Raw genomic sequence first — 25,484 nt, 5'->3', positions numbered from 1 at the left:
CCATTACTTCATTCCCCCCATAGTACAGCTCCGCTGGTCTTCCTTCTTCACCAGAGTAGAAAGGCTGAAAATGTTTTTCGAGCGCCTTGAGCGTGTGTGTCACGTTCACTCTCCTCGCATGGTCATCTTTTTTTCTTTTTTTTTTCTCTTCTCTTTTTCTTATCCCCATTCCTTTGTATAGACTTGCAGTCTTTATCATTGATAGTTCAAGCGATCACCGCGTTCATCTGCGTCGTCCTTCTCGTCGTTTGTTCAGCCCACAACGTCACACTCACACACCCTGAGCATGCAATGGACACGAGGCCTACGTCAACGTTCGGCCTGAACTCGGCTGAGCTCGTATTGGACACGAGCGCTGCGTCAGTGTTCGGCGAGGACTCGGATCCAATCACGCGCTTCGTATCCAAGCAATGGCGACCACCAATGTTGCTTGATGAACTTTGGAGAATGGTCTATTGCAGTCTTACGTTATGTTTTGTTTGTCATTTTCTGGATCATTCGGCTTTCGGTAATTTATCTTACACATTTCAATTTAATGTTTTATTATAATTGTTCTTTCTTCCAACCGCATTCACTTCTCAGATACGAGCTGCCGGTCCGAGGATTTTTTTTTCTCTATTCTTACACCGTACATAATGTGTTGAATCAAGCGTAGCATTCTAGAACACTAGTGCAGTCAAATTGAAAAACTAAATTGTTAAAAAATACACGTTCAATTACATAGAAAATCCTTCTTCCAAGTTTTCGTATACAAAAGCTACGGCGAACATTCCGTATTCAAAAACATTCTTTTCAGAGATACTAATAATCTAACTATAACCGTAAAAAAAGCACGAAAAGGTCCCGCAATACACTAACGCATCGGTATACGTGACCCTCAGCTCACCAGGAATAATCGGAACGCCGATTTCTATCCCTTCCCTCCTGCCACACGCACGGACGCATTCTCTTCTCGGGTTGAAGGCGAGCGCCCTCAACAGCAATTAAGCGCACTTTCCACGTCTCGTGAAATAGTTCCGTCGGCACCGCCAACTACGAGGAAAGAAAGTTCAAATGGGGAACTTTCCTCTCGGAGAGGTAGGGCGCTAATTGCTGGGCACCGCAGGCCGCGGCAACATCTTGGAGGGGGACCAAGTTCCATATGGAGTGATTCTCGAGAAGGCCAGCTAGAGGAGTTGCTCGCCCCTAGCACACGCGAAGGATGAAGGCGGGAACTTCTTTCGCCATTAGGCCAACCGAAACCCCTTGTACCTATTCTCCGGGATCTCGAGAAGGAATGTGTTCTTTCTTTTGTCTTGCTTTGATGAGAATGAATCTCGCCTGGAACACTGGGGCCGTTGGTTTCCGTGGCACGTTTCTTGAAGAATGGGGCGTCCCGAATCACTGCAACCACGCGAGAAGGGAGGGAAGCTTCCTTCTTGAGGAATGGGAATTCCCGCTTACACCATTTTCTTGGTACCCACGGTTTGTATTCGCCGGGGAAAGCAGCTAGAGATTCCCAATCGCCCTTTGAGTACAAAGAGAAGTGGTTCCGAGTGCCGAGCGCTTCCCGTGGGGCGAATATCGTTGGTTGTGGGAAGGAATTAAAGGGCTCAGCTGCATTACAGGAAGTGGCATGGATTTTTGTTTGGTTCATTCGGCCGGGTGCTTCCACTCCGCTAGTTTTTTTTTTTTTTTTATGTTTTCCGGATGTTCGCGAAATGATTAGAAAATAATTGATTTAAAAATTTGCCTTTCATTCAGGCTCATTCCCGAGTCCCGATATGCTTTATCTTCAAAACGAAAGACCTCGCGGTCAGAGGGGTGCAAACAAACGTTGTTTTCTATTCTTTTCATTGAGAACCTCGCGATTAGAGGGGTCTAAACAACTGTTGTTGTTGTTATTGTTTTTTTTTGTATTAAACGCTGCACAGCACAACACGTTTGTTTTATGTGAATGATGTTATAGTATTTTAGAAAAGAATCTTTATGTGGATATTATAAAATAAATTGGTACCTCCCAAACAATAGGCGTCAAAATGTATGCCGCGTTACGCGATCATCATCTTCAGCCGATTTACAGTGTTGCTAAGACTAGGCTGCAATGAATAAAAACGGCGAAGTCCGTCTATTACTAAAATTGTTGCGGAATATTCCAAAGCAAAAGTAGTAATAGGATAAAAAAAATGTCGATTTCTATGTCCATCAATAGAAAATTACTAAGGCATGCGACACATAAGTTCAGGGTCAAGGTGGCGTTGATTTACTGCATGTCCCCTTTACGTAAAAAACCTAATATGTCCACCAAAAATAAAATTTACATTTTTTTAGAGCTAAGATTGGGAATGGGGTGAGCGCAGCACACCTAACAGGTTCGTATTTATGCTGTTCAGTATGTGCAAAGGTAGAGATTATATACCTTTCTACATCAGTAGTTTAATTGTTGAACCATACCAAATTAACTACGAAAATTGATAAAAGATGCCTAATTTTATTTTATTGTGGTTCCGCAACCTACCCTAAGGCATGCAGTTTTTTGTGTTTTTTTCTGCTTCATGTGGTCCCATGATGCAGTAAATACAACACTTAGGAAAATAAACAAAAACTCTAGAGAACATTACCTTTCCATTAAAAAAAACAACAGCTCATGAACTCATTGAAAGAACAATAAAAATTAAAGGCAGGATATTCAGTTCTCGAGCTGTTTACGTTAGGAAGGTGAGCGAGCATGTACTTAAGCTGAAAAGGAGTTTGTGGTCGCTGGAAACACACCTTGGCTCGTTGTGGTTCGCTGCGGAAAGATCCGACTTTTCAGGGAAGATATCGACCTCCGGATTACACGTCAAGCTGGGACACAACAAGGCACTTACGACGGAAAAGAAGGAGAGGGTGGCCTAGCGGAGTAGGGAACAGAATGTGGGAGAGCGAGAGCGGGATTAATGCTAAGTGGTGTATCTTGTCCGACATGCGTCTGCCATTCAGCACACTGGATTGCGGTGTCTAGCAATTAGGTTTCGTTTTAGGGGAGAGCGCGTCAACACGTGTGTTCGCAATACGGAGTGGTAGTGTTTGTGAGCGAATGAAGGTAAGAGAGAAGGTTAGTTTCCATCTTCACGACTAAACTATTGTCGGATCCAGAAAAGTTAAATTCACAGATGTATAATCCACCCCTTTCTAGCCTATTATCTTCATCGTGATTTATAATTATTTATGATTCCTACTTTATTGTCAAAATATATTCTAAAATAGATCCACGCATTCTATATTCCGCTATTATTTGTGGTCAATTATTGGCGGACGAGCAAATATCTTTATTTTCGCCTTTTCCAGACAAACCCTTTGACTAAGCGCACTACAGTATTTGTTCCTCCCCTCGCCACCAAAAAAAAAAAAAAAAAACTGAAGTGCAGAAGTGCGGGGAGACGCAAACAGGCCCTTAATTTTGCCATATTAATGAGTTATTTACATTTTTAGATGAAGTCGGAATTTTCTCGTGGTATCACTCTACAACGATTATTTATTCACGAGCCTCACACAAATCTCGACAAGCAAACCAGCACATCCTATTCTCCTACAAAAATCAAAACTTGAACACACACACACGCACCAGAAAAAAATGCATTCTATTACTTTTTATACGTGTAGTGCTTCTCAATATTAATAGTTCAAAACTAACAATGAACTCGTAGTGACCCCCCCCCCCCCCCAACCCCCCCCAAGCCAATCACCAACCTTTTCCTCGTTTTTGTTGTCTGTGAAGTATAACTTAATAAAATACCATTTTGACTTAGTCGACAAGGACTAATTGGTAAAAATCTGGATACAAATCAAAACGTTTGGACTGCCTAAAAACACCTCCACATTCGACGTCTCGTTATACCAGAGCGCATTAAAAAAGTATTGAAAACGCTATCTGATCATTTTTATCAGGGATCTCAAACACGCGGCCAGCGGGCCGTATGCGGCCCGCGACACTTTGGGGCGCGGCCCGCAAGAATCCCGCGGCTGTGACGCCCCGTTCCGATGCCTCGAGCGCTGCATGCCTCATAAATTATAGCTTTACATTGTCGATTCATTTCCGCTTGGAAAGCAGCTCTGCTCATACGACGTGCTCACACATTTCGCACTATTTCTGTTTTCTTTTGAACTGGGTATTGAATCGTGTAAATAAATGTTTCTCTTTCTCAACTAAATGCACCGGAACAAAAATAGCCCGTCTAGGCTGCATGCGCCAGCTCTTCGCTCAAGAAGGTACCACGGCTGCACGAACTTTCGCTCAGCGTCAGCAACTGCTAAAGATAAAGCTACGAGCACTGCTTCTAGCTCTCAAAAATACCGTTTCAGTAATAGTATTTTCTTATAATACTGCTATAAAAATCATCAGGAAAGCAAAAACTGCCGTATAAAGAGGTATTTCCCGATGCCTGTTGAGTCTAGTGAATTTTGCGACAGGGCAAGGACGGTGTGCTTGCTCTCGTTCTATTTAAAACGGCCAGTACCTTGGTGTTTCACATCTTGTTATAACGTTAGATGTGGGCCCGAAGTAGTCGTATGTGCAAGGAAAAGCTAAAAATGGCATAACGGTGAGCTTATAAAAAGCACCAACCGCAAGGTTGCTTGTCTAGAAAATCTCAGGGGTATTGCCAAGAGAGTTGGCTGCTTTGCAACGTGAACCACCATTGCTGCTAATTGTTGTTTTTCTCTCCCCCAAGGCCCCCAAGTTGGCTCTCGATTTTTCTGGGGTCGGCTATCTGGCCCTAACACTCGAATGAGTTTGAGGCCCCTGATCTATAGAGTCCCTGAATGTTTAGGAAACGAAGGGCATTACATTATTGTGTTCGTGTTTCGTGCTTTGTGGTTTGTTGTTCGGTCTTTCTTAGCGGTTGAATCTGTAATCTAATTGTTTGCTAGGGGATATTAATATGCCCAGCACTTACCACGCTTTGAATTACTTCGGCTGTCAGATGACTGACATAAACGTTGCTTGAGCCGAATTAGTTTCTGGCAAAAACGTCGGACAGAATAGAAACACTTTTAAACTGAAGGCCAGGAAGCAAGTACACTGTGCACAAGCTAAACGTATAACCAAACAATGTAGTTTAATTATACTTAGGCACAACATTTTCTGGCCTTTCAGACGATGTTAAGACCGCGCGTGCACAACGTCAAACACAAGCGTATAGTCAAAAGTTTGGCTTCGTTGCAGAAAGAAAAAAAAATTGCACCCAAACATACACCCGACGAGACGAATAAAGATTTCCGCACCGGATGTCACTGACGGTAATCCTCGTTGCGCATTAGTCCCTACATAATCTCCCGCTCGGGAGCTGGGGGTGACGCAGTGGGGAGATCAATTGAGGGGATGACAGACGCTCTGAGTTATTAAAATTACAACAACAAAAAAAAAAGATTGTAATCCCTTTCTAACGTCCATTTAACACTCCGGGGTTTTAACGTAACATGACGGCTGTAATCATTTTTATAGATGCGTGTGTTCTTTTCTACATAATATTTCATTGAAGCTAGACTATTTTTTTGTTTTCTGTGATGTGCGCGGATTGAACGTGGGCTGTACAAGATGGGTGCCACTTGCACTGAATGTCAGATCGTTGAATTTTGTTTTACAAAATAAACAAAAATACTCTATTCAATTTAAGAGCCTGTGTAAAGCGGGCGAACAAACCTTGGCGATATACTTCGTTTACATGGGCAATCCCTTAGGAAAAGGTGTGCCATGGCCGTACTTGGTGCGTTGTCTTACCGTAATAAATTAAAGAAAGCAAAAAATTAGTGGAAAGAACCGCAAGTGTTTCGGAATGGCATCATGGGCAAACGCCACGCCATTTTGTCTAACGCATAAATGCTAGCATACCGCTGTATATAAAGGCTTTCACTTTTACGCACCCCATGTTCATCTCAGTTCAACGAAAGTACAGAATGTGCAAAACACGGGAACAACCTGGATGCGCAGAGGTGAACACCGCGTGTTGCCTCGAGGAGGGATAAGTGGGATTTATTGAAGTACCGACGACTAACTGCGTGTGCGTGATGCGCTGAATGGGCTTGTTCTTAAATAACAAAATAAAACTCAACGGCAAGTTAAAAGATCCCCGCAGCGGTAACGGTCCCGTCGTGAAAAGAGTTTATGGCCAGCGAGAACAGCATTTCGCCTTACTCACCATTAGGGGGAGTTCGTCAGCGTGATAAACGGTGCGTGCAATACTTAATGGGGTTCCGACTAATTAATAGTAAATAAAACGACGAGGACGGGAAAAAACCGTCGCCTTTCTTCTGTTTCTTGTGCTAAGTTGTTTACCTTCCTTGCTTTTATCGCGTTAAATCACAATTTATAAACTCCACATGAAATTAAATGTAAAATATAAAGGTATGCATTTCCTTAGATCCTATCTCTGGTGCGCTATTTCTCCCTGGCATTGGACGACTCGTGGGAGGTGTTGACACTAAGCTATGTGTATTTGTTTGTCAGTGTGTGTGTGTGTTCACGCGTGAGTTGATGTGTGAGTGTACGCACGTGCGTGTGAATGGGAGGGCGCGTGCATGCGTTTGTGTGTGTCTGTGAAGGAGAAAGAGCAAATGTTAGTGGCGTGGAGCATATTATTTAGTTACGACACGCACGGAGCTCGCTGAATATCTACTTTTTCATCATCATGTATTTTACACAATTTGCTTACTGAGTGGACAAATTCTTATATTTCACAAGCACATCATTTTTCGCGTCTTGATAGCACGTGTAGCGCGGAACATAAGTTATTGCTAACAAGATGCACATACATACTGTAATATATCTATATATATATATATATATATATATATATATATATATATATATATATATATCTGTCGAAAAGTCCTGTATTTCTTATGTTTAACATCTGCCCTCACTCCAAAATTATGATTTATGATGAAGAAAATTCGGTTGTACTATGAAATTTTAACATCTAAAGTGCCTAAATTGTAATATATCTTTAAGCATCTTACTGTCGTGTGTTCACGCATCACTAGTGTGTGCTTTTCATTAAGACACAAGCTTAGAGCAGTTAAATGTGGCAACTATATGTCAAGTCTAGAGCGTGAACAAGTTGCGTCATTTTACATAGCCATACAGACCTCGCGCTGTATAAGGCACGTTAAATTTGCTTTGCATTTGCTTGAACAAATCAACATCCTGGAGTCTGTGTAACTACGCGTAATTCCTTTTATCGTGTTTTAAGTTAAAAATTTTGGCGTTTTCCGACGTTTCCCAACTAACCTGTATTAATCTACTTAAAATTGTCGCATCGGCACAGCAAGTAGAAACGCGTACAACGCGTTTACTTTTTTTTTCATTCTTTTTTTCTTAACTTACAAATATTTTATCAGTTCGCAAAGTTGGAGGTAAAAGCGATATCAGGACCTCTGTCGTTGACTTTGTCAGCAATTCGTAGGAGAAACAATTATTCGCTTATTATCTATTTCGTCATTTGGCTCAATCAAATTTGTCCGTACTTATTATCATTCGGCATATTATATCTCTGTGCGTAAAACACAAAAATCGACTTTGTAAAGATAAAATGGGCGACCTGACGAAATGCTATGCAAGCAAAACAAAACAAGGCGATGAAACCGATTTCGTTCTTTACTATGTCGCAGAGTTAGAATGCATGTATCAATACACAAGGTTTTGAATTATTTTCAATAAAGATGAGAGCCTTCAACTTCACTCATCTGCTATTTGGTCGGCCGTTTCCACTTTCATCGCGGGAGGCACTTAGGCCCTCATTGGAGCATACCCGCTTCATCCAAAACCTATAAACAACATGGCACCGTTCCCCCTACCCAGGACCAACCCTTGAGGTCGTTGGGCAAACATTTGCTCAAGTTGGGGTGTTCGAGATTGCTGCTGGGCTGCCAGTTCCCTCCCACAAACTAAAGAGTAAAATTGGCGGAGAGAAAATTGGACAGCCTTCCTTGATGCTCCTGGAACCCACTGGGAACGTTCATCTAATATGTTGCAATGCGGGCAACGCAAGCAGCAGCTACGCCAACAGCTTGCGCAGCGACTGTGCAAACTGGCGGACCCAATATAATGAGGGCGGCTTTAATAGAATCTGCTTGTTTTTTAGGTAGGGAAAGCTCTCATCGGATCGAAGTTCTCAGTTCAGGACGTGTCCATGCATTGAAGAGCCCGGTGGACGCCAATTTTCTGGGGATGTCGCGCGGTGATAATCATACCAATCATGGAGCCAGCGGTCACTGGCAGGAAGAACACAAAGGAAAACGTCTGCACGCGTTAGAATAGCAGCCCGTAATTCGCTAAGAAGCCGAGCTTCTTGCTCGCTAAGAAGCCGAGCAGAACGTCTCCACGTTCGGTCGTATTCCCGATGCAGGAAAGCTTTCTGGGAAAACTCTATTCCGTCTCAATAAAAACTGTGCAGTAGAGCCAAAGCTACAGGTGTGAGAGCGTATCCCTACCTATTCAAGAGGAAGTAAAAAAGAGTACCTGGAGAGAGAGGTTGGGAATCCCAGCTTATCCCAGTCTCTCTCTCATGTTCCTTTTTTCCCTCCTCTTCAACAGGTTTGGGTACGCTCTCTCCCCTGTAGCTTTGGCTGTACTGCACGCTTTTAGTGAGACGGAGTATAAAAGAACCCCAAACCCCAAATCTCAGATTGGTGAAATTGATTGATCGATTGAATACTGTCCGGGATTGGCACGCTTCAGCGTAGTTGTTTATATCTTAATGGTAGAAAATCTCTTGTGCAACTGCGTTATGTTCAAGGCCTCTAATATTCCATTGCTTTAACGTTGCTTTTTTATTATTTAAGCATCTAATTATTTTAAAGCATACTCTGAATGCCTATGACATTATATATTTCTCCAGTCAGACAAAAGACCTGCGTCTCTTCGTCAAAATGACCGACTGTCGTCTTGAAAACCGGCGGTGTTCAAGAAGTGTTGCAGACGACTGCATTACATTCAGGACCGTTACTTGTACTGAAAATGCTCATGTCATAGAGCAAGACCTTAGACGAATTAATCTATGCTGCCTCAAATGGCGCATGCAGGTAAGTTTAGGGAAAGCAGTTTATATCATATTCACGAGGAAAACTAACCTGTCTGTTCTTAAGCCATGAATATATATTTCTTTTTTATCCAGAGTGTCCGACTATAAATATAAGGGGGGGGGGGGGTAACTTACATGGCTTACTTAAAATGGCATCACCATGTTGTTTGTTTGATCGCAGATCATTACAGGCATACGAGAGCTGCTCTACAGAACACGTCAGATCAGTTTTGCAATACGGATTTGTAGTTTGAGATCCGCCTACGCCGCGTAAAAAGCTAAAATAAGAAAAACTGCAAAATTTAGCCGCTTGTTTTGTTACCGGAAACTACGCCATTTATTTCAGGCGACACAAACAAAAGATATTTTGAAATGGGAGTTCTTCGAATCTCACAGACATCGTCAGATATCGTTTCATCAGATCAGATATCGTTTCAAGTTTTTTCACAGCATTTAGCATTTGTCACTTGGCCTAAAAATGCAGAATTATACATAACGCGCGACCCCACTACCCATGGGACCGTGTTGACTAGGGGTGTCGCGAACTTTTGTCGAACCAGATTTTTTGGTCGACCTTTGGGGGTTCGACTGGGTCGAACCGGTTCGACGAACCTTCGAAACTTTTCACCAAATTCGACCGGTTCGACGTTGTGGACAGTGTGGCCAGTCCTTAATACGAGCATGTCTAGGTTTGGAGAATTATTTTTTTTTATGCAAAGGGTTATTTTATTTTGTGAACAGCTGCAATTGAAAGGAACTAATTCTATTCACTGAAGATGTTAATAACTTAAATTTTAGTACTGTATTGACTAAAATAGGGGATCAGCGCTGCACTTAATTCATCTCTTAGCCATTACCATCTAATCCGAAGCCAACTGGCCAGCCTGTCGCGCATGCGCACACGAGTCGAACCTCAATACAAGGTTCGACGAACTTTCCACTAAAAGTTCGAAAAAGTCGAACCTGGTCGAACTCGAACCGCGGCCGATTCGCGACACCCCTAGTGTTGACCATCATTTAAAAATACAAGAATTTTCTTCTAAAAGGGAGATTTTTAGAGCATATTTTTTATTCCAGAAATATGTATGATTGGAATCGATTTTTTTCCGTTTTTGTTTGGTGCGCTATCAAATGATGTCTTTTTGTTCTCCTTTTTTATGCTAGATTAAAGTTTTCATGATTTATTTTATACATTAACTTATATTTCCTTGCTTAGTTTGTTTGTTTGCTAGTTCCTTTAGTGGGTTTGGCGGTACGACTCGGGGCATGTCGACGATTTACGTTGGAATACTCATGTTAACTAAATAGTGCGTCAGGCACTGTCGAAACTATGGTACTTGCTTCGAAATTTCAAACTAGCTAGCGTGGATATTAAACTGACCGCTTATAAGACATTTATTCGTTCTACTCTCGAATATGCTGCGGTCGTATGGGATCCCTACACTGCACAGAATAGTTCCTTACTTGAAAATGTACAAAAAAAAGCCCTCCGTTTTATTTTTAACAAATATGGTCGTCTTGACTCAGTCCCAGCCCTTTATGAGCAGGCAGGCTTGCCTACACTGTAGGAGAGACGTAAGGTGGACAGATTGAAGTTTATGTTCAGCCTAAGTTCCGGTCATGTAAACCAGCATAAATCTTTGTACATAACACCACTTGGGGTCTCAAGATATCCTTCCTGAAATCGAAATAGCAGAGCCTTCGCCGAGTTTAGCTGCACAATAGATGCTTTTAATTGCCCATTTTGTCCGCGAACAGTCAATAAGCGGAACAAGTTACCCGAGGAAATCGTTCATTTTTGCATCTTGCCAGAATTCGTTAATCGCTTAAACGACTGCCTGTAAATTTTTCCTTTGCTCAGTGGGTATTATTTTTGTGAGCTGTGACTGGGATGTGTAGGGCGTATTCTTTTTTTTTTTTTTTGTGTACCTTTTTGTTTTACTGGAGTGGTTGACCTTTGTATTTATGCTTTGAGGTGTATTTACATGCGAGCCCATTGTTCATTTTTATGCACTGTCGGCTGTTGGACTGGTGTTTTCTGTATATTTGAAGTGTTTTTCACTCCTATCATGTCTCCAAACTGGAGTATGTAGTATTTATAAATAAATAAATAAATAAACATTATTTGCTTTTCTTGTGTGCGCAGGTTATTCTGCCGTGGATATGAGGTTTGACTGACATTTCATGTTTCTCGTATGTAGTATATTCCCCAGTGTAATGGCGCTGTAGGCATGACATAAAAAATTAATATGTGATTCAATCTTCGTGACAGCGACATGTCCGCCGCGGACCAGGTAGTTGTCGGGCACAAACCAAGCCGCTTTCGTGTCTGTCTACTCTCCAATTGTTCACAAACACAGGTTTAATTGCCCATCACTCACCAGTTTCCGCGTCCTAGTCAGCGCCTTCTTGAACAAAACCTATCATAGTGTAACTAGCAAAAAGCAAAAAAAAAAAGCGTTTACAAGTTACAATACTTACTGACACGATAGTATATTTCCTAAATAACAAGTTGTTTCTCAGTTTATTCTGAGATTTTATTCATCCTGATCTTGCACTGATAAAATTAACATTCCCGAGAATTCCTCAGTATGACGTTGTCGTACGATCTAGCTTTCTGAAACATGTAGTTGTGTGTGTTCGTGTGTAATTGTTTTAAAAGTACCAGAATTGTTTTCTAAGATTGAACTAAATCAAAGAATATTTTAACCGTTCTTTCAAAACATATTGAAACATATTTGTTTTCGTTTTATATACTTGCACACCTCGAATATACGCTATAAGTATTTGCCTTGTCCCAACTGTCATAAATGTGAAACTTTGGGTGTTATCTGGACAACTTGATTGGATAATCGTTTTTCTTTTTTTCTTCATTTTTTTGTTTATTTTTCGCGCTCATGAACGGCGAATAGCCTAAATAATAATGCACAGAGTCAAAAGAAGCACAAACAAGAAATCTATGGCACGTGCAACAGCTAATATCTGCTATGAGGGAACGGTAAATAGGTAACAGTTAAATATCAGCCATTGAACGCCTAAACTCTTGAATGCTTGAGTTGAAAATGTCGATGCTGGTTGTAATGAACGTGTTATGAAAATGTTGAATGCGGTTCATAGGAATTTGATCTAACGCTGACTAGAGTCCGCGTATTGATCAGCCAGTATAAGCGAGGGCAAAGTGCGGGATATCTATATTAGACAAAATTACGGACTTTGCTCGCTCAATCTGTGGTGCGAAGACTAGTAATAAATTACACCTAACAGTCATAGGCACACGTATAAAATTAGTCGACTTTTTCACGTTTCTTAAAATGGCATGTGTTTCGGCTAAATTTAAAACTGAATTGTCCGCACAATTATTTTTACTCGGTTTATGAAAAGACCATACCTTTTTGTTTTATTAGCTGACAGGTTCAGTCTGCGGCTGAATCTAATTTTTATTTAATTCGTCATCACATGTGTAGCCATTTTGTCTTTGCGTGGCGCGTATGTTTCGTCTTTCTCTTTTTTTCTTTTATCCGACTATGATTTTAAATTCTGCAACTCCAATTCTGGACGCCCATTATTAATCGGGTGGCAAAATCAGTTTTTCGGGACAGCCATTAATATTTCCCGATTATTTTATTTGTTTATGTTCCGTTCCGGCGCTTTCGCTCCGCGTCTGGACAATTCGTTACACTTACATTTAAATCCTTTGACAATTGATTGCTTACTTTTTAATTCCAAGCTGAGTATAAAAAAAAAACGCTCGCGTCTTGCAAAAAGCTTTAAGTACGTATAAATAAGAACATATTTTTTTAAAGCGCCGTTTGGAAGTTTGACGTAAAAAAATTAATTTAGAGATAAAATATCTATGAGAAAAAACCCCGACATTAAATATGCAAAAAGAAGCCTTTTTATTTTATAATTCTGCAGTTTTGAGTGCATTTTAAATTAATTCATGAATGACACTCTTCGACAATAGAAACCTTCCTTAATAAATGTTGCAAGTTCATTTATTTTTAGCTTTAACTGATAAGCTCTCTACTTTAAACCTAAGAAGGGTAAGTCATATTTCATTTTAAAACTTAAAATTCTAATTAAAAAATAACTTTTTTAAGTTGCTTGGTGGAATTGTCTAAGCAGAGACTTTCCAAAAACTATTTCAACTAAAAGGCGCAAACGAGCATCGTCAAGTTCGGACGTCAGCAGCAGGCGGCATTTGTATATTCGCCAATAACTGCTTGTTCCCGATTCATTTTCATTTCAGCGGTTCTGCATTATTCATGGTGAATTCGGGTGGTCGCCTCTCTCCTCTGTCCTCGATTCAGCAGAGCGCCCCCTCCTCGCCGCCAGACCTACTCGGGATCCTCTTCAGCCTGGGTTCAGAGCGCTTCCAGATTCTCAGACCAGTCACGGAATTAAAATTTCTTGACATTGGCAATGCATTAAAAACAACACGATCTTAAAGCTTACGGTGGACGAGTAAGCAAAATTTATGCTCGCAACGTGCTGAAATAACGGTTGTGACGTAAATTGTTTTACGCAGCGGCATGTAAAAAAAAAGCAAAAAAGTAGTATGCGAATTGATTTTTGCAGAGCTGAACGAAAGCTAGTGCTTGGAAAAAGTTGTCAACTCATCGCGTTCTCGACAGTGAACGCGCTGCGATAGCGGTCATGCGTACGACAGAGCAGGCAAATATAAAATGTTTAATAAACCGCATTTTTCTCACGGCGAAATATCGTCCAAGCAGGATATAGCACATATCGCCATGGGTCACAAATCACGGGTATCATATTCGGCTCCCCTTTATTTTACAACACAAACCTTTGAACGCACTTTTACCAAGCCTGAAAATTTTTCAAAGTGACCACAAAACCCGGTAAAAGAGCGGCGAGCTCCGCGAGCTGTTTCTTCGTCGGTTAGGCTTAGCGGATTCACCGCCGTGAGATGAATGATCTCGTGAAAGCACTGGGAATGCTTCACACGTCGACTTTCCCTGTTTCGGTCGCAAACGAATGTCGTCCCGTCCGTTGTAATCCTCGCACCCTCAAATGCACAATCACTTTGTAGAACCACATATCAACCGCCGTTATGCCGTACCCCGCACACCACCACAGACCACTGCCGGCCATCGTCAACAAAATCACGTGATCCCCGTCCAAATACCACGTGACGCCTCCGCCGCTCCGCACTCCGACGGGTATACAGACGGAGTGCCAGGGAGCGCTCTGAGAGGGAGCTGTGCCGTCGGAATGAACCAGCCGATCAGGCAACAGCACTCTCTTTCCGCCACCCGATTTTGCGCTCTCTATAGAAAGAGCGCTCGAGAGCGCGCAGAAAGAACCACGCGAATTCGCCATCAATAAAAAACAAATGCTGCTCTTCACCTGAAAGGCAAAGGCAGTAGTAACACGGAATGCACTGTGTGTTTCTTCGCAGAGATGTTGCGCAGATAAACTTGCTACTGGGGATCGGTTGCCGAGTAGTCTAGCGCACACTAAAGTAACTGGATTGTGGGAAAGTGGCGGCAAGCTCACCGTATGGACACCATTTTGGCTCATGGAATAAGCAATTTCTCCCTGACCCTTCCGTTCTTGGTGAGCCGATCTAAATTCGCTGGTGACGGGTAGCTTTATGGAGACGCTTCCTTTATACCAAGATTTTGCTGCCCGCACACCGGCGAAACAAGCGTACATCTTCGTACCACCACAACATGAGAGGCTTGGAGGCCCTAAAAAATAATGATCCAGATTCGAAATACGCAAGAAGAACAATATAATTTTAAGAGATCTGTGCATATGGACATGATTGACAAGTTGATTGCATGGACAGTGTCAATGATCTTTATATCGGCCAGGAACGCCTTCAATGCAATGATGCTCTATGGGGATCTTGGTGCGACTGGATTAGAACGATTTTATCAAAGCTTCGAAGGTTTGAAGGGGCTGAAATGGTGATTTCCATAGTAACGGAGAACAATTAGTGAATCACCTTGCGAGGTTTTGGTCGCCTGTATGTTAGTACTTGTTTGTGTTCGGCTAGCACGAAGCGAAGGCAATGGCGCTACTTTCCCAAACTTCAGTGCCTTTAGCATACTTGGGTAGTAAATCAATTACAGTAATTGAATTGCTTTGATTTAAATACTTTTCTTGGTAATTTGTAATTGTAATTAATTACTTTAAGCTAAAAGGAATTGTAATTGTAATTTAATTACTTTCCAGCGTCAGTAATCGAAACATTTCAGGCACAATTACAAACACTTTTGCAAAACTTTTCGGCACCGACGGAATTACTGAAAGCCTCAACGCTCGCACAAGCGGCCTGGCTCTCGATGAAACACTCGCACAGAGACACACTCACACACACGCACAACATAAATAGTGTCACATTTTTTGTTGTTTTGTTTCTTACACTGCGGGCCGAGAGACAATCCTCTTCAGAGCCTACCTCAACGGCGCCGTGTGGCGCCGTCTGAGGTGCGAGCAGAAAAAAATAGCGTAAACGTGCCAAAATATTGGAAAAGAAAAAATTGAGCTTCAGCTTTCAGCCGAAGTTGGGAATTTTAATTGTCTATGAAGTTATTTTTCTTTCTTTTATGCCAGTTTTTTTTTTTTTACTTCATTCTTCCAGTACTGTCGCATATTTGTATCTTTGTATTATTTTCAAGTTTATTTTATGTTGACTTTACTTCGGATATTATTTGCATAAGCATATTGGAAACTGACCTCGCACCTGTGAATATTGTCAACCATTACTCGGGAGCCCCGATTCGGTTCTTATATATTTAGGAGCCATTATACTTTCAACTCAATGTAAACAATTTACAATATCATGATGTTCGTTTGTGAATTAGGTCGTATTAGCTTGTGTGGATATTAGTTTTATATGAACACTGGCAAAAATTTTCATATATCACTAATTGTCGCATTTTTATTTGCCTGGCTAACAAAACTCTGTCAGCCAATTTTTTCTTTCGCTATCTGGCGTTTTCCAGTATATGAACTAATTTTTTTTTTTTTTTTAATATAAGAACGTAGTACTTCATTGCCCCAAACTGTCAAGTTCTATCATGAATTTAACAATATTTATAAAAGGAAAGTACAGTGCGTATCATTTATGCAGCGATGCTTAAGCCTCCTCAAACATTGGGGCAAAGAATGAACAAATGCGTTGCATTCTATAGTCGGTGACCGGTCCAGAACGAAGTGGAAGCTCCTCCCACCCCTTTCCGCTTCAGCGGAGCGAACGGAGGAGAGGAGGCCGCCTCCTCTCCAGCGTTCGCTCTACTAAAGTGGAAAAAGGTGGGAGGAGCTTTCACTTCTTTCTTGACCGGTCACCGACTGTACACAACTCGTTCAAAGCTATAAGGCCCAAGTTGGGTCGTTCTCAGAAATAAGTAACTGTAAAGTAATTGTATTACTTTTTAAAAGTAATTTATACTTGTAAATAATTACTTTTGACGTAGTAGTAATTGTAATTGTAGTTAAACTACTTTTGAAGTAAACTAATTGTAATTGTAATTAAATTACATTTTGGAAGTAATTTACCCATATATGGCCTTTACCGCGCACCAGCTCGGAGCACGTGGAGCGAAAGCTCGCGCTGCGCAACCACGGAACCTGGGTTCCATCCCCCCTATCCGTTTCGATCTGGATGAGCATCGTACCGGCATGCGATAATGTATGACTAAGGCGTGGTTCACTTTAAAGACCTTAGGCTAGCTGTTGTACTGTACTGGCTAAATTGCTCATCTGTACAGCTGAGAGACAAGTATCCCGTTGAGGCAAACCAGGTTCAGGATGTCTAAACATACCCACAACCCAATAAAATTGGTAAGTGTTTTGTGCCTTGACAGCACGAACATAGTCGTACATAGCATATCTGGAAGAAATATTTCTATCAAATAGAGCGCTTAGCGGGAGGAAAACGCGAAGTTCGCGTATCTCGCGGTTGCACACCTTAGACCTAGACTCGATCATTTCTCTCATATTTTTATCTAAAAATTGTACATGTTCTCTTTCCTTTCGCTTTTTGAACACCCTCTTACCACATATGTGAAAGAGCTCACTCAACATCTTCTAAGCTCTGTTTTCTTTTTAAAGAAGATCGTAGCGGCAGTTGCAAGAGCAAGCACAGGTATTTTAGCATCCCTGCCAGCAAACGCATTCGTGCAGTGCATGCATCGCATGGGAAAACATATGCTAGCTCGTAATTGTAACTTCGACTTTGTTCGCACATAACGTGAAACATTAACTGCGGTTCAGAGCTAAATTTCCTACCTCTTTTACCGAAAGCACTTCACACAGATTGGACACACCTGCTTCGTCAGCGTTCTTCTGGGAAACGTGTGCCCAATCAGTGGAGAACACGAGTTCAAGCAAAAACTTTGAAAGTGCGCTATGAAATTCTATCAACTTTCGCGTGAAAATTTATAAAATTCCAGTAACGTTTCCAGTAGCGCACTTCCGTTAAACGAAGCGCGTTGCTGGAAACTTCTAGAAGCCAGCCATATAAAACATTCTGTATTTATAAAAAAAAAAAAAAAACACAGTGACATGACCCTCTAGGTTTTATACGCAGTAAACATTTTTATTGTGTGTAGGGAGAAATGTACTCATTAGAACAATCTAATTTAGGTATAACCACTATGTATAAAAATGTAACGTAGTGTTTTTACTTTATCTATGAAGAACCTTACCCATTTCAATATTCCTGCACTTTTGCTCATCTTTTTGGGCGTAGAAAAACAACTTTCACTTCCCATTAGTTTCAGCTCCCAAACAATCCTGAATAAAGGCATCCGGCCGCGTGACGGTTCTTGAGGACTCGCAGGAAACCAGGCGTCTCCCCCACTCCCCCTCCCCCCCCCCCTCCTCCCTTCCCGCTTTATTTTTACGAACTAGTCCGTGCACTCTTCCCCATCGGCAAGCGTTCCCGGGACACAACAAAAGCGCGCGAATATTGAATGAGACAGGTCGCCGGCATCGCAGATTTAATCTAACCCCGCCAATAGGGTCTCCCTGGGTCTCCTCCACGCAATGACACAGCCTGACTCACTCAGGCGTCGCTCACCCGAAGCCCTAGGAAAGCCAAGTGCGGCGTGTACGGGAATGGCCCTGCGCCCTTTTGTCCAGGCGTACCAGGACACCTTCCACGCGGGGTCCGCAGTTCTTCACGGCGTGCCGCCCGGTGCAGCTCCACCGCTGTATCGGTCTGTGCTCCCGGTGTTCCCTCGGGTGCGATCTGGGGCGGGCCCTCTCTACTACTCCCCAATCGGGACCCCGAAAAAAGAATACCGCCTGCGAGAAAAAATACGAGCTAGTCTTCCGGCGTATTCATTACGAGGACGAGGGGGGAGTAAGATGAACGTGGGCGTTGATTTCAGACGAGCTCAGGTGTGTGGTATTGAAGTCGACGCCACCCCAGTGAGCGATCGTTTATTTTTTGTGCGTATAGGGATTCTTTCTGGGGGGAGAAGGCAATGTAATGTTTGCATCAAGCCGGGAGAGACTGTTGGGAGGGACCGTCAGAAAGTTAGATAACGTAAAGGAACTGAATATACTTAACATACAAGTGCCCGATACGAGCAAGGCTTGCAGGCCTAGTTTTTTGTATATGTTACCGTAACTAAAATATATCTAACAAATATGTAATAAGAACGAGGACGTTGAAAATTGAAAGGTTTTTTCGTTTAGGAACATATTCGAGCCAATTTTTTTGGCAATCAAGAATACGGTGAAAAGGATCCTAGTGAAAAGGGAAATAATCGCCTCTACAAGGATATACTTGGTAGTGGCCGATACTGCACACGGATTATGTGTGTTATTACTCGTTTATGGTGAGAAACTATGACTTCGCGTTGAATGTTAAATGGGTCTGGACAATTAAAAAATGAAATCTGAGATAACTATTCAGCTCCGACCTATTGTGTGTTTTTATATTTCTGCAGAATTTGTCGTAAAAGTAGAGCTACAATTTTGTTGATAAATAGATTTATAGAAGAAACCCTCGGATAAACCCCATTCAACAAAAAAAATTGCGGTGGCTTAGCTCGGCTATGCCAGCATATACGTAGCGTGAGATTATGCGCACAAAATGAGAGGCGCTATCAAGCGGCTCCGGTGCAGCGTCAGACTTGGCTACTCTGCAACGGAGGCGCACAGCTGGGCACGCGGCGGCGCCAGTGCGTTTGCCGCGGCTATGACGTCACTCCTCTGGAATGCGCAGACCGGCGAGGCGGGCGCGGCGGCGGCAGAGCGCGCGGCGACGGCGGCTCCGGCGCGCCAGCTGTGCGCCGTGTGACGTCATTGCTCCTCGCGCATGCACGGAGCACGGCTCATTATGCGAGCCACGCGAAACTGCTCAACCTCGGCCAAAATGTCGCGTGTTCGTTGGGTCGGTGACGTCATCCGCCCAACGCGCGGCGTCCACTTGGACGCACTCGCAAGACTTGGCTATCTCGGCGCCTCGCGGTTCAGCTTCAACGTGTACCTTCCGCGTTTCGAGCACACGGTATCGAGACGATGACGTCTACAGCATCGCTTATTTCGTCGGACTTTTCGACACTGATCGCAGCAGCGATGAGACTCTCATCAAACATGTTGGAAGCTAGTCATTTGGACTTTGACTTGCTCGCGACCAGCTCCAGTGACAACGACGAGATCGTCACGCAGGAACACGCCGTCGTCCGCGACGATCTCGCACAATTAAAGGCCAAAGGGCACAAAGACGAGAGCAAGAGTATTCGCGACTCCATCAAAACCGGACGGCACTTAGCGAAAAAAACACTGAAATAAGCGGAGCAGGTTATTTCCCGGTTTCTGCTCCTCTCTTGTGGGCTTCCGTGATTGCATGTTGTCGTCGGTTGGCGCGATGGAACAGTTGTCTCGGTGACTCAATTCTTACTGTTGTTTCAGCGTGTTGCCCAGATCGCTCGGAACGCAACCGCTACGGCGTGAACCAAACATTGGGTGTTTATCGACGTTCATCGGTACCGCAGTCCTTCTGTCGCTTCTCCGGAAAAGGTCGAGCCTCTGGAGCCTCGCGTACGCCAGCGCATTGCCGCAGGTATGAAGCGTAGTGAATAAAAAGCAGGGCAAACCATTTTGAGTACGTTGAATTCCGAATGTTGTTCGTTGTGCTAGCACGTGGCACGGTGGCAACCTTTCTTTTGGACCGTCATATGTGCCCGATAGTGGCGACCCCTATAGGTCACAGGAGTCGCAGATACGTTGGAGTAGCCGAGTCGTGTGAGAGTATACGATCGTACCGCGGCTAGGCGAGCTTGGACCAGCATGGAGGATCCTGGAATGAGATAGCTTTCGACTAAATATCACGACCAGGTAGTTTTTGGCCACTGTGGTGTCACTAACTTGAGCTGTGTTGCCTGGTCAAGAAACGACAATGATCAACAATCGTCAGTTAAATGTGGCGATTACTACCCTACCAAACAACGCGCAACAAATGTTCGCTATCTGGATTATGAAACTGAAAATTTATCTAGATTCCATCTGAATTTCAGGTTTAAAAAAAGAATATAACTTTGTTTGCAATCTCGATAGCAGGTTACCAGAAACAGATTTCCAGTTCCATAACCCTGTTAGTGAAAAGTTATACTAGGCCTTCCAAACGTGTAGAGCCCTAAAAATATCGCAACCTGGTGTATACACTAAGTAGCCTACACGCATTTCATTAAAAAAATTATGCTGCTTAATTGGCGTTACCTAGAATGGAAGCTGAAGCGGTTTATTTTTACACAAAATAGTTAATTCTTCTTTCTGGTCTAGTTTTCTTTCTGAAGAATCTAAATATTATGATCATTTGTCCTCAAATAGACAATAAACGTAAAGAAAAAATTATAAAAAATGAAAGACGTTTACAATTTTCCGTAATGTCAAATCAGGGCGCAGCTCTTCAGGAGGAAGAGGGGAGGATACGGAGGGAACGGTATGCCCCTCCTCCCCTCCGTACCCTCCCCTCCTCCTCTCCTGCTCTCCGCCTTCTCTCCTGTTCCCCTCCCGTTTCGCGGGACATTTTCGGTAAATCTCCCGCTATATTTAGCGAAAATATCCCCGCTAAAATTAGCGGGGAAATCTTGCCGCTAAATTTAGCAGAAATTTTTTCCGCTAACTTTCACTTAACGTCGTATTCATTCACGCGACGTCACATGTGACGTCACGTGTGACTTCATGAGGGTAATATTTCTCTGCTAAATTTAGCGGAATAAATTTTCCGGGTTGAGTGGCGTAACGTGTGACGTCATTATGTGAAACGTCCCATAATGCAACGCGCAGTCACGCCGATGGCGACGGTGACGGCGACGCGGCTCAACCCGGAAACGGCCAGCACCTAAAGCGCGATCCAAACCAACGCGTTTGTGTGCCCGCGTAGGCCGTGCGCTTCGCGAAAATTGCGTATTTCGTGACGTCGCGCTGATTCCTTGCGCCTTCCGGGCGCGCATAAGAAAGTTAGATGATTTTAACTTTTCCTGAACGCTCACGAAAACGCGCCGTGACGTAGTAGGGCGCTCCTCTTCCATATCGTCTCCCGGCCAACCGGTGGAGGGCACCAGTTCCGGCTACGCATTTCTTCGCCGTCTGGCGCAGATGCTCTCCGCTCGCCCGAAGGCGCACCGTCCTAGCCAACGCGCACGCTTGTGACTCAGAAAGCGTACCGGAAACAGCAAAAGCGTCACTTAATACGTAATTACCGGGAAGAGCACGGTTTACGCGCGCACAAAAACGCGTTGGTTTAGGTCGCGCTTAAAGGGGTACTCCACAGGTTTTTTCATTGTCTCCAATTTGCTTGAAATTTTGATAAACTAACCAACAAACATCGCGAAAATAGTATCCCAAATATTAGGTCAAAATATTGTTTTTTCGCGAAGTTATTGAATTTACAGTTTTGGTCCTCACCGTGTTTTTCAAGCTCGAAGTCTCTACTGGCAACAATGAAAAAGTGACGTCAGTGGAAGGCAGGGGTTCACTCTTTGGGCTGTAGATTTTGTTTTAAACTGATTCGAAGCAGTTTCATGGTGTCAAATGAATGCTTGGGAAGCTCGCTGCAGTACCCGCGCTCCAGCACGGAAGAAATGATTGGCATATTCTATTTTTTGGCTGCTTGCTCGACTGGCAAGCCTGCCTGCCACTGACGTCACGGCACTGAAAAGTGCGCGTATATTTGAATGTTGGTTTTTGCATCATTTTCATTTGCCGATTTCACAATACCTATTATGAATTTCGCGATTCTAAATAGCATACCGGAGAGAGTAAAGGCCGGGGAGTCAGAAAATGACCAGGCGCGGCTCCAATTGCATCTTTCTCGCAATGATCCACTGGCAATCCTGACCTCGCTTCGTCTCCGCTTCGTGCATCCACGGGTTCGTTAAGGTGCCCGCCTCTTCTCTAGAAAGATGCTCGGAAAACTGCTGGACTAGCCACCATTTACTGAAGATAAACCTATTTTTCTTCCACACCCGCTAGTTCCAAAGTAAACTAATGGGTGTGGAAGAGCGTCAGTAAATTGTTGCCAGTCCAGCACTGTGTTTGTCCTCTTCTCCCTCTCTCTCTTCCTGTATCTTCCTCCGTTCAGTTGGCATCTTTCAAAGCCAAAGGTATACAAGTGCGAGCTAGCCCCCGCTCCTGGCTTTTATACATGCATTTCTAGCGCGAGTGCTAGTTCTACAGGAGAACACTTCAAAGCAGGGAGCTCGAGCCTACGCCCGATGCTGGCTCTGTAGAGTGAGGAATCTTGTCTTTCCTTCTCCTTTTACTACCCACTCCTCCCGCCGCGAAGGAGCGTGGTTTAACGCAACTTTAACGGCGTCTTTTTATGTAATGCGGGAATGAAATGGCCTACATTGTTTTGTGATATTTTGATGCTTGAAGTTGGATGAAAAGAACCAAGTGTTCTAATCAAATCCAAAACCGCTTCAGCTTCCCTTTAGATCTCAAAACCATTCCTTAACTCTACACTGCTGCTTGAAACCGTATTAGATAATCCTTTAAAAACTAAGAAAATAGTTGTCATTCCCTTACCAACATTCTTTTTTTTTTTTTTCTACAACCCATGCTCTCGCTTTCAGCCTGATCGGCAATGGTTGGTTATCGATCAATTATAGCTCGTATTACAACAACACGAGAAATTGGATCTTACCTCAATAAACTTTCGGATAGTGAGTCAAAAATATTACTAACATAATGTAAAGCACGCTAAATAAGACTGCTTTTTCCTCCGTTTCGTTCCAGTGTTGCTACAACTGACCGCGCTGCTCGTTTTCCCGTGGGCCCTGGGCACACCGTTCGCCGAGGCTCACTGCGGCCCGGGCACCGGACCTTACCAGCAGGGAAGGTGCCGTCTGGGCTGGGCATCGGTGCTGGCCATCATCAGCACGCTCCTGGGAGTCTACTGCCCGCTGCTGGCGCGCTTCACCACGTACCGGGTCTACACTTCGTGCCCGTGGGAGCTCCTCTAGCCTCACCACCCTGACGCCTGTCATCGCGTCTTCTACGGCGGTCCTCGTGGTGCTTCCGGCACGGCATATTCCGTGCACACGAACTCATATATCACGTATGAACTGTGCTCTTCGCCGACGTGTGGAACCTGTTACCAAGCCGTAACGCTCTGGTTGGGACCGACCGCCGTGTGAGGCAATTGGATCTCGCGGTGTTGCCCAATTAATTTCTCTCAACGACGGCAAGTGGGTTGATATATTGTGGTAAATACCGAGGATTTAACGGGCCGGATATGGCTTCAAGCCAAATTCGGCTGCCTCGTGACGTATCGACCTCGGAGCAGCACCTGCTCCGAGGTCGATACGTTACGAGGCAGGTAGGAATTAAAAAAAAAGAACATGTGGAATGCTACGATGATGAAGCGTCTTGTCCTGGACCAGTCCTCGTTGGAGAGCAGAGCTGTAATTGCGTTCCCGCGCAGTACATTCCTAGATTCACTGATAATATAAAAAATGCAGGGTTTGCCGCGTCCCGAGCATTTTATCATCGCTTCGCAGTCAATGAGTTCGAAGAATTAACCGATTAAAAATGCCAAGAAAAAATCACGAGGCAACAAGAGTGAACCTGAGTTACGCCCTGCGTTTTTGACGCTGCCTATTACTACAGTGAACAAAAAAAAAAGAAGAAGAAAAGCGAGACTTAAGGAATATCACTCATGTTCCTCGACAATCGCATAACATTAGTAACCTTCTTTCTTTTTTTAGCACAATATATACAGGTTTTTCTTTTTTCAAGAGCGCACAAAACAGGCAGCCGGCAAAAACAAACCATAGAAAAAAAGCGAAAAAAAAAACGTTTACGATCTTATTTTTACATTCGATCAATTTCGATTTGCATCTGGCCTGCCTCGTTACATTACGACTCACAGCACAAAACCTTCTACTCTTTTAAGAAAGCATTAGTTTCTTGTCGGGATATTAAAAGAACTGTGCGATGGAGGGAATATTCTACCGAACTGTGAAAGGTGTATACTCGCGAAGCAGTGATCCACCTTTCTCTTTTATAGCACATATTTTGGGAAGTGTCAGTGTGTTGCGATTTTCACCGACTGTGGCGCGGGGCTGTCAAGAATTGAGAAGATAGAGGGGTCAGGTTTCATTACGTAACCCTGAAGAGGCCAGTGTGTGCAATCTCTAAAATTGTTTCATGCAAGACTACAAGAGATCCTTGCGTATTCTTCGCGTGCGTATCTGTGTGCGTGTTTGTTTTGGTGCTCAAACATGCGGTCGGAATTTAGGCATTGTTATCGTTTTCCGAGTCAAGTGGCATTAACGCTAATTTTTTTCTTAACTGCTTCTTATTTGTTGTTTATCTACGAGTAGAGATCTCTAGGGTTGTGCAGTATTTTATCTACGTTTTGTTACAAATCTTGGCAACAAACTTCGCCCTTAAATTTCCTCATTCGCTGAGCGGAATACCCGCGATTTCAAGAGCGTGTTCATTTTGCACGTGATCATTTTAAATATTTTTGTTATCTTGAAACAACTAGACAATAAAAGGCACGAGATACTTGTCCATTTTCTGCACACTACGTTTGTCAAATACAGCAACAGATTCTCTTGTGAAAAGAAATAAAAAAGCGCTCTGCCTTTTGCTTTAACGGTGCGCACCTAATTATTGGTGTTTTCCGTCCCCCATATATATATATCTTTAAAGAACAAAATTTACCTTTCATGTGTGGGACGTGTTAACGAGAAGCTGAAGAAGTTCTTGAAAAAAATGAGTTAAAGGTGAATTCTAGAGTTTTTTTTTTTTTTTTATCCCGCGAATTTAGGTACCGCGTTAGTGATATTCAAAAAACAAGAAAAACCTCCAACCAGTCGTTACATTAGCATCGGAGCCGTTTATACCAAAAGAGTTCGGCCAAAAGGCGGAGCGTGTTGCCCGCTAGAACCAGCGGATTTCGTGATAACACAAAATCGCGTTACTTCTTTGTCATGTTTACTC

The 25,484-nt window shown here is 43.2% G+C and overlaps 1 protein-coding gene across 1 annotated transcript in view; it reads left to right on the top strand.

The window, feature by feature from the left end:
- Positions 1-23,497, top strand: part of LOC8041887 (LHFPL tetraspan subfamily member 2a protein) — a 41,170-nt gene extending 17,673 nt beyond the window's left edge. The window contains exon 2 of the mRNA XM_029983672.2: positions 23,271-23,497. Coding sequence (XP_029839532.2) covers positions 23,271-23,497 — 227 coding nt within the window. The remainder of the gene's footprint in view (positions 1-23,270) is intronic.
- Positions 23,498-25,484: the final 1,987 nt, after the last annotated feature.

This window comes from Ixodes scapularis, unplaced genomic scaffold (genome assembly GCF_016920785.2).
Source record: "Ixodes scapularis isolate PalLabHiFi unplaced genomic scaffold, ASM1692078v2 PGA_scaffold1__304_contigs__length_218370807, whole genome shotgun sequence".
Taxonomy (NCBI): Eukaryota; Metazoa; Arthropoda; class Arachnida; order Ixodida; family Ixodidae; genus Ixodes; species Ixodes scapularis.
This window is presented reverse-complemented; position numbering and strand designations above follow the sequence as displayed.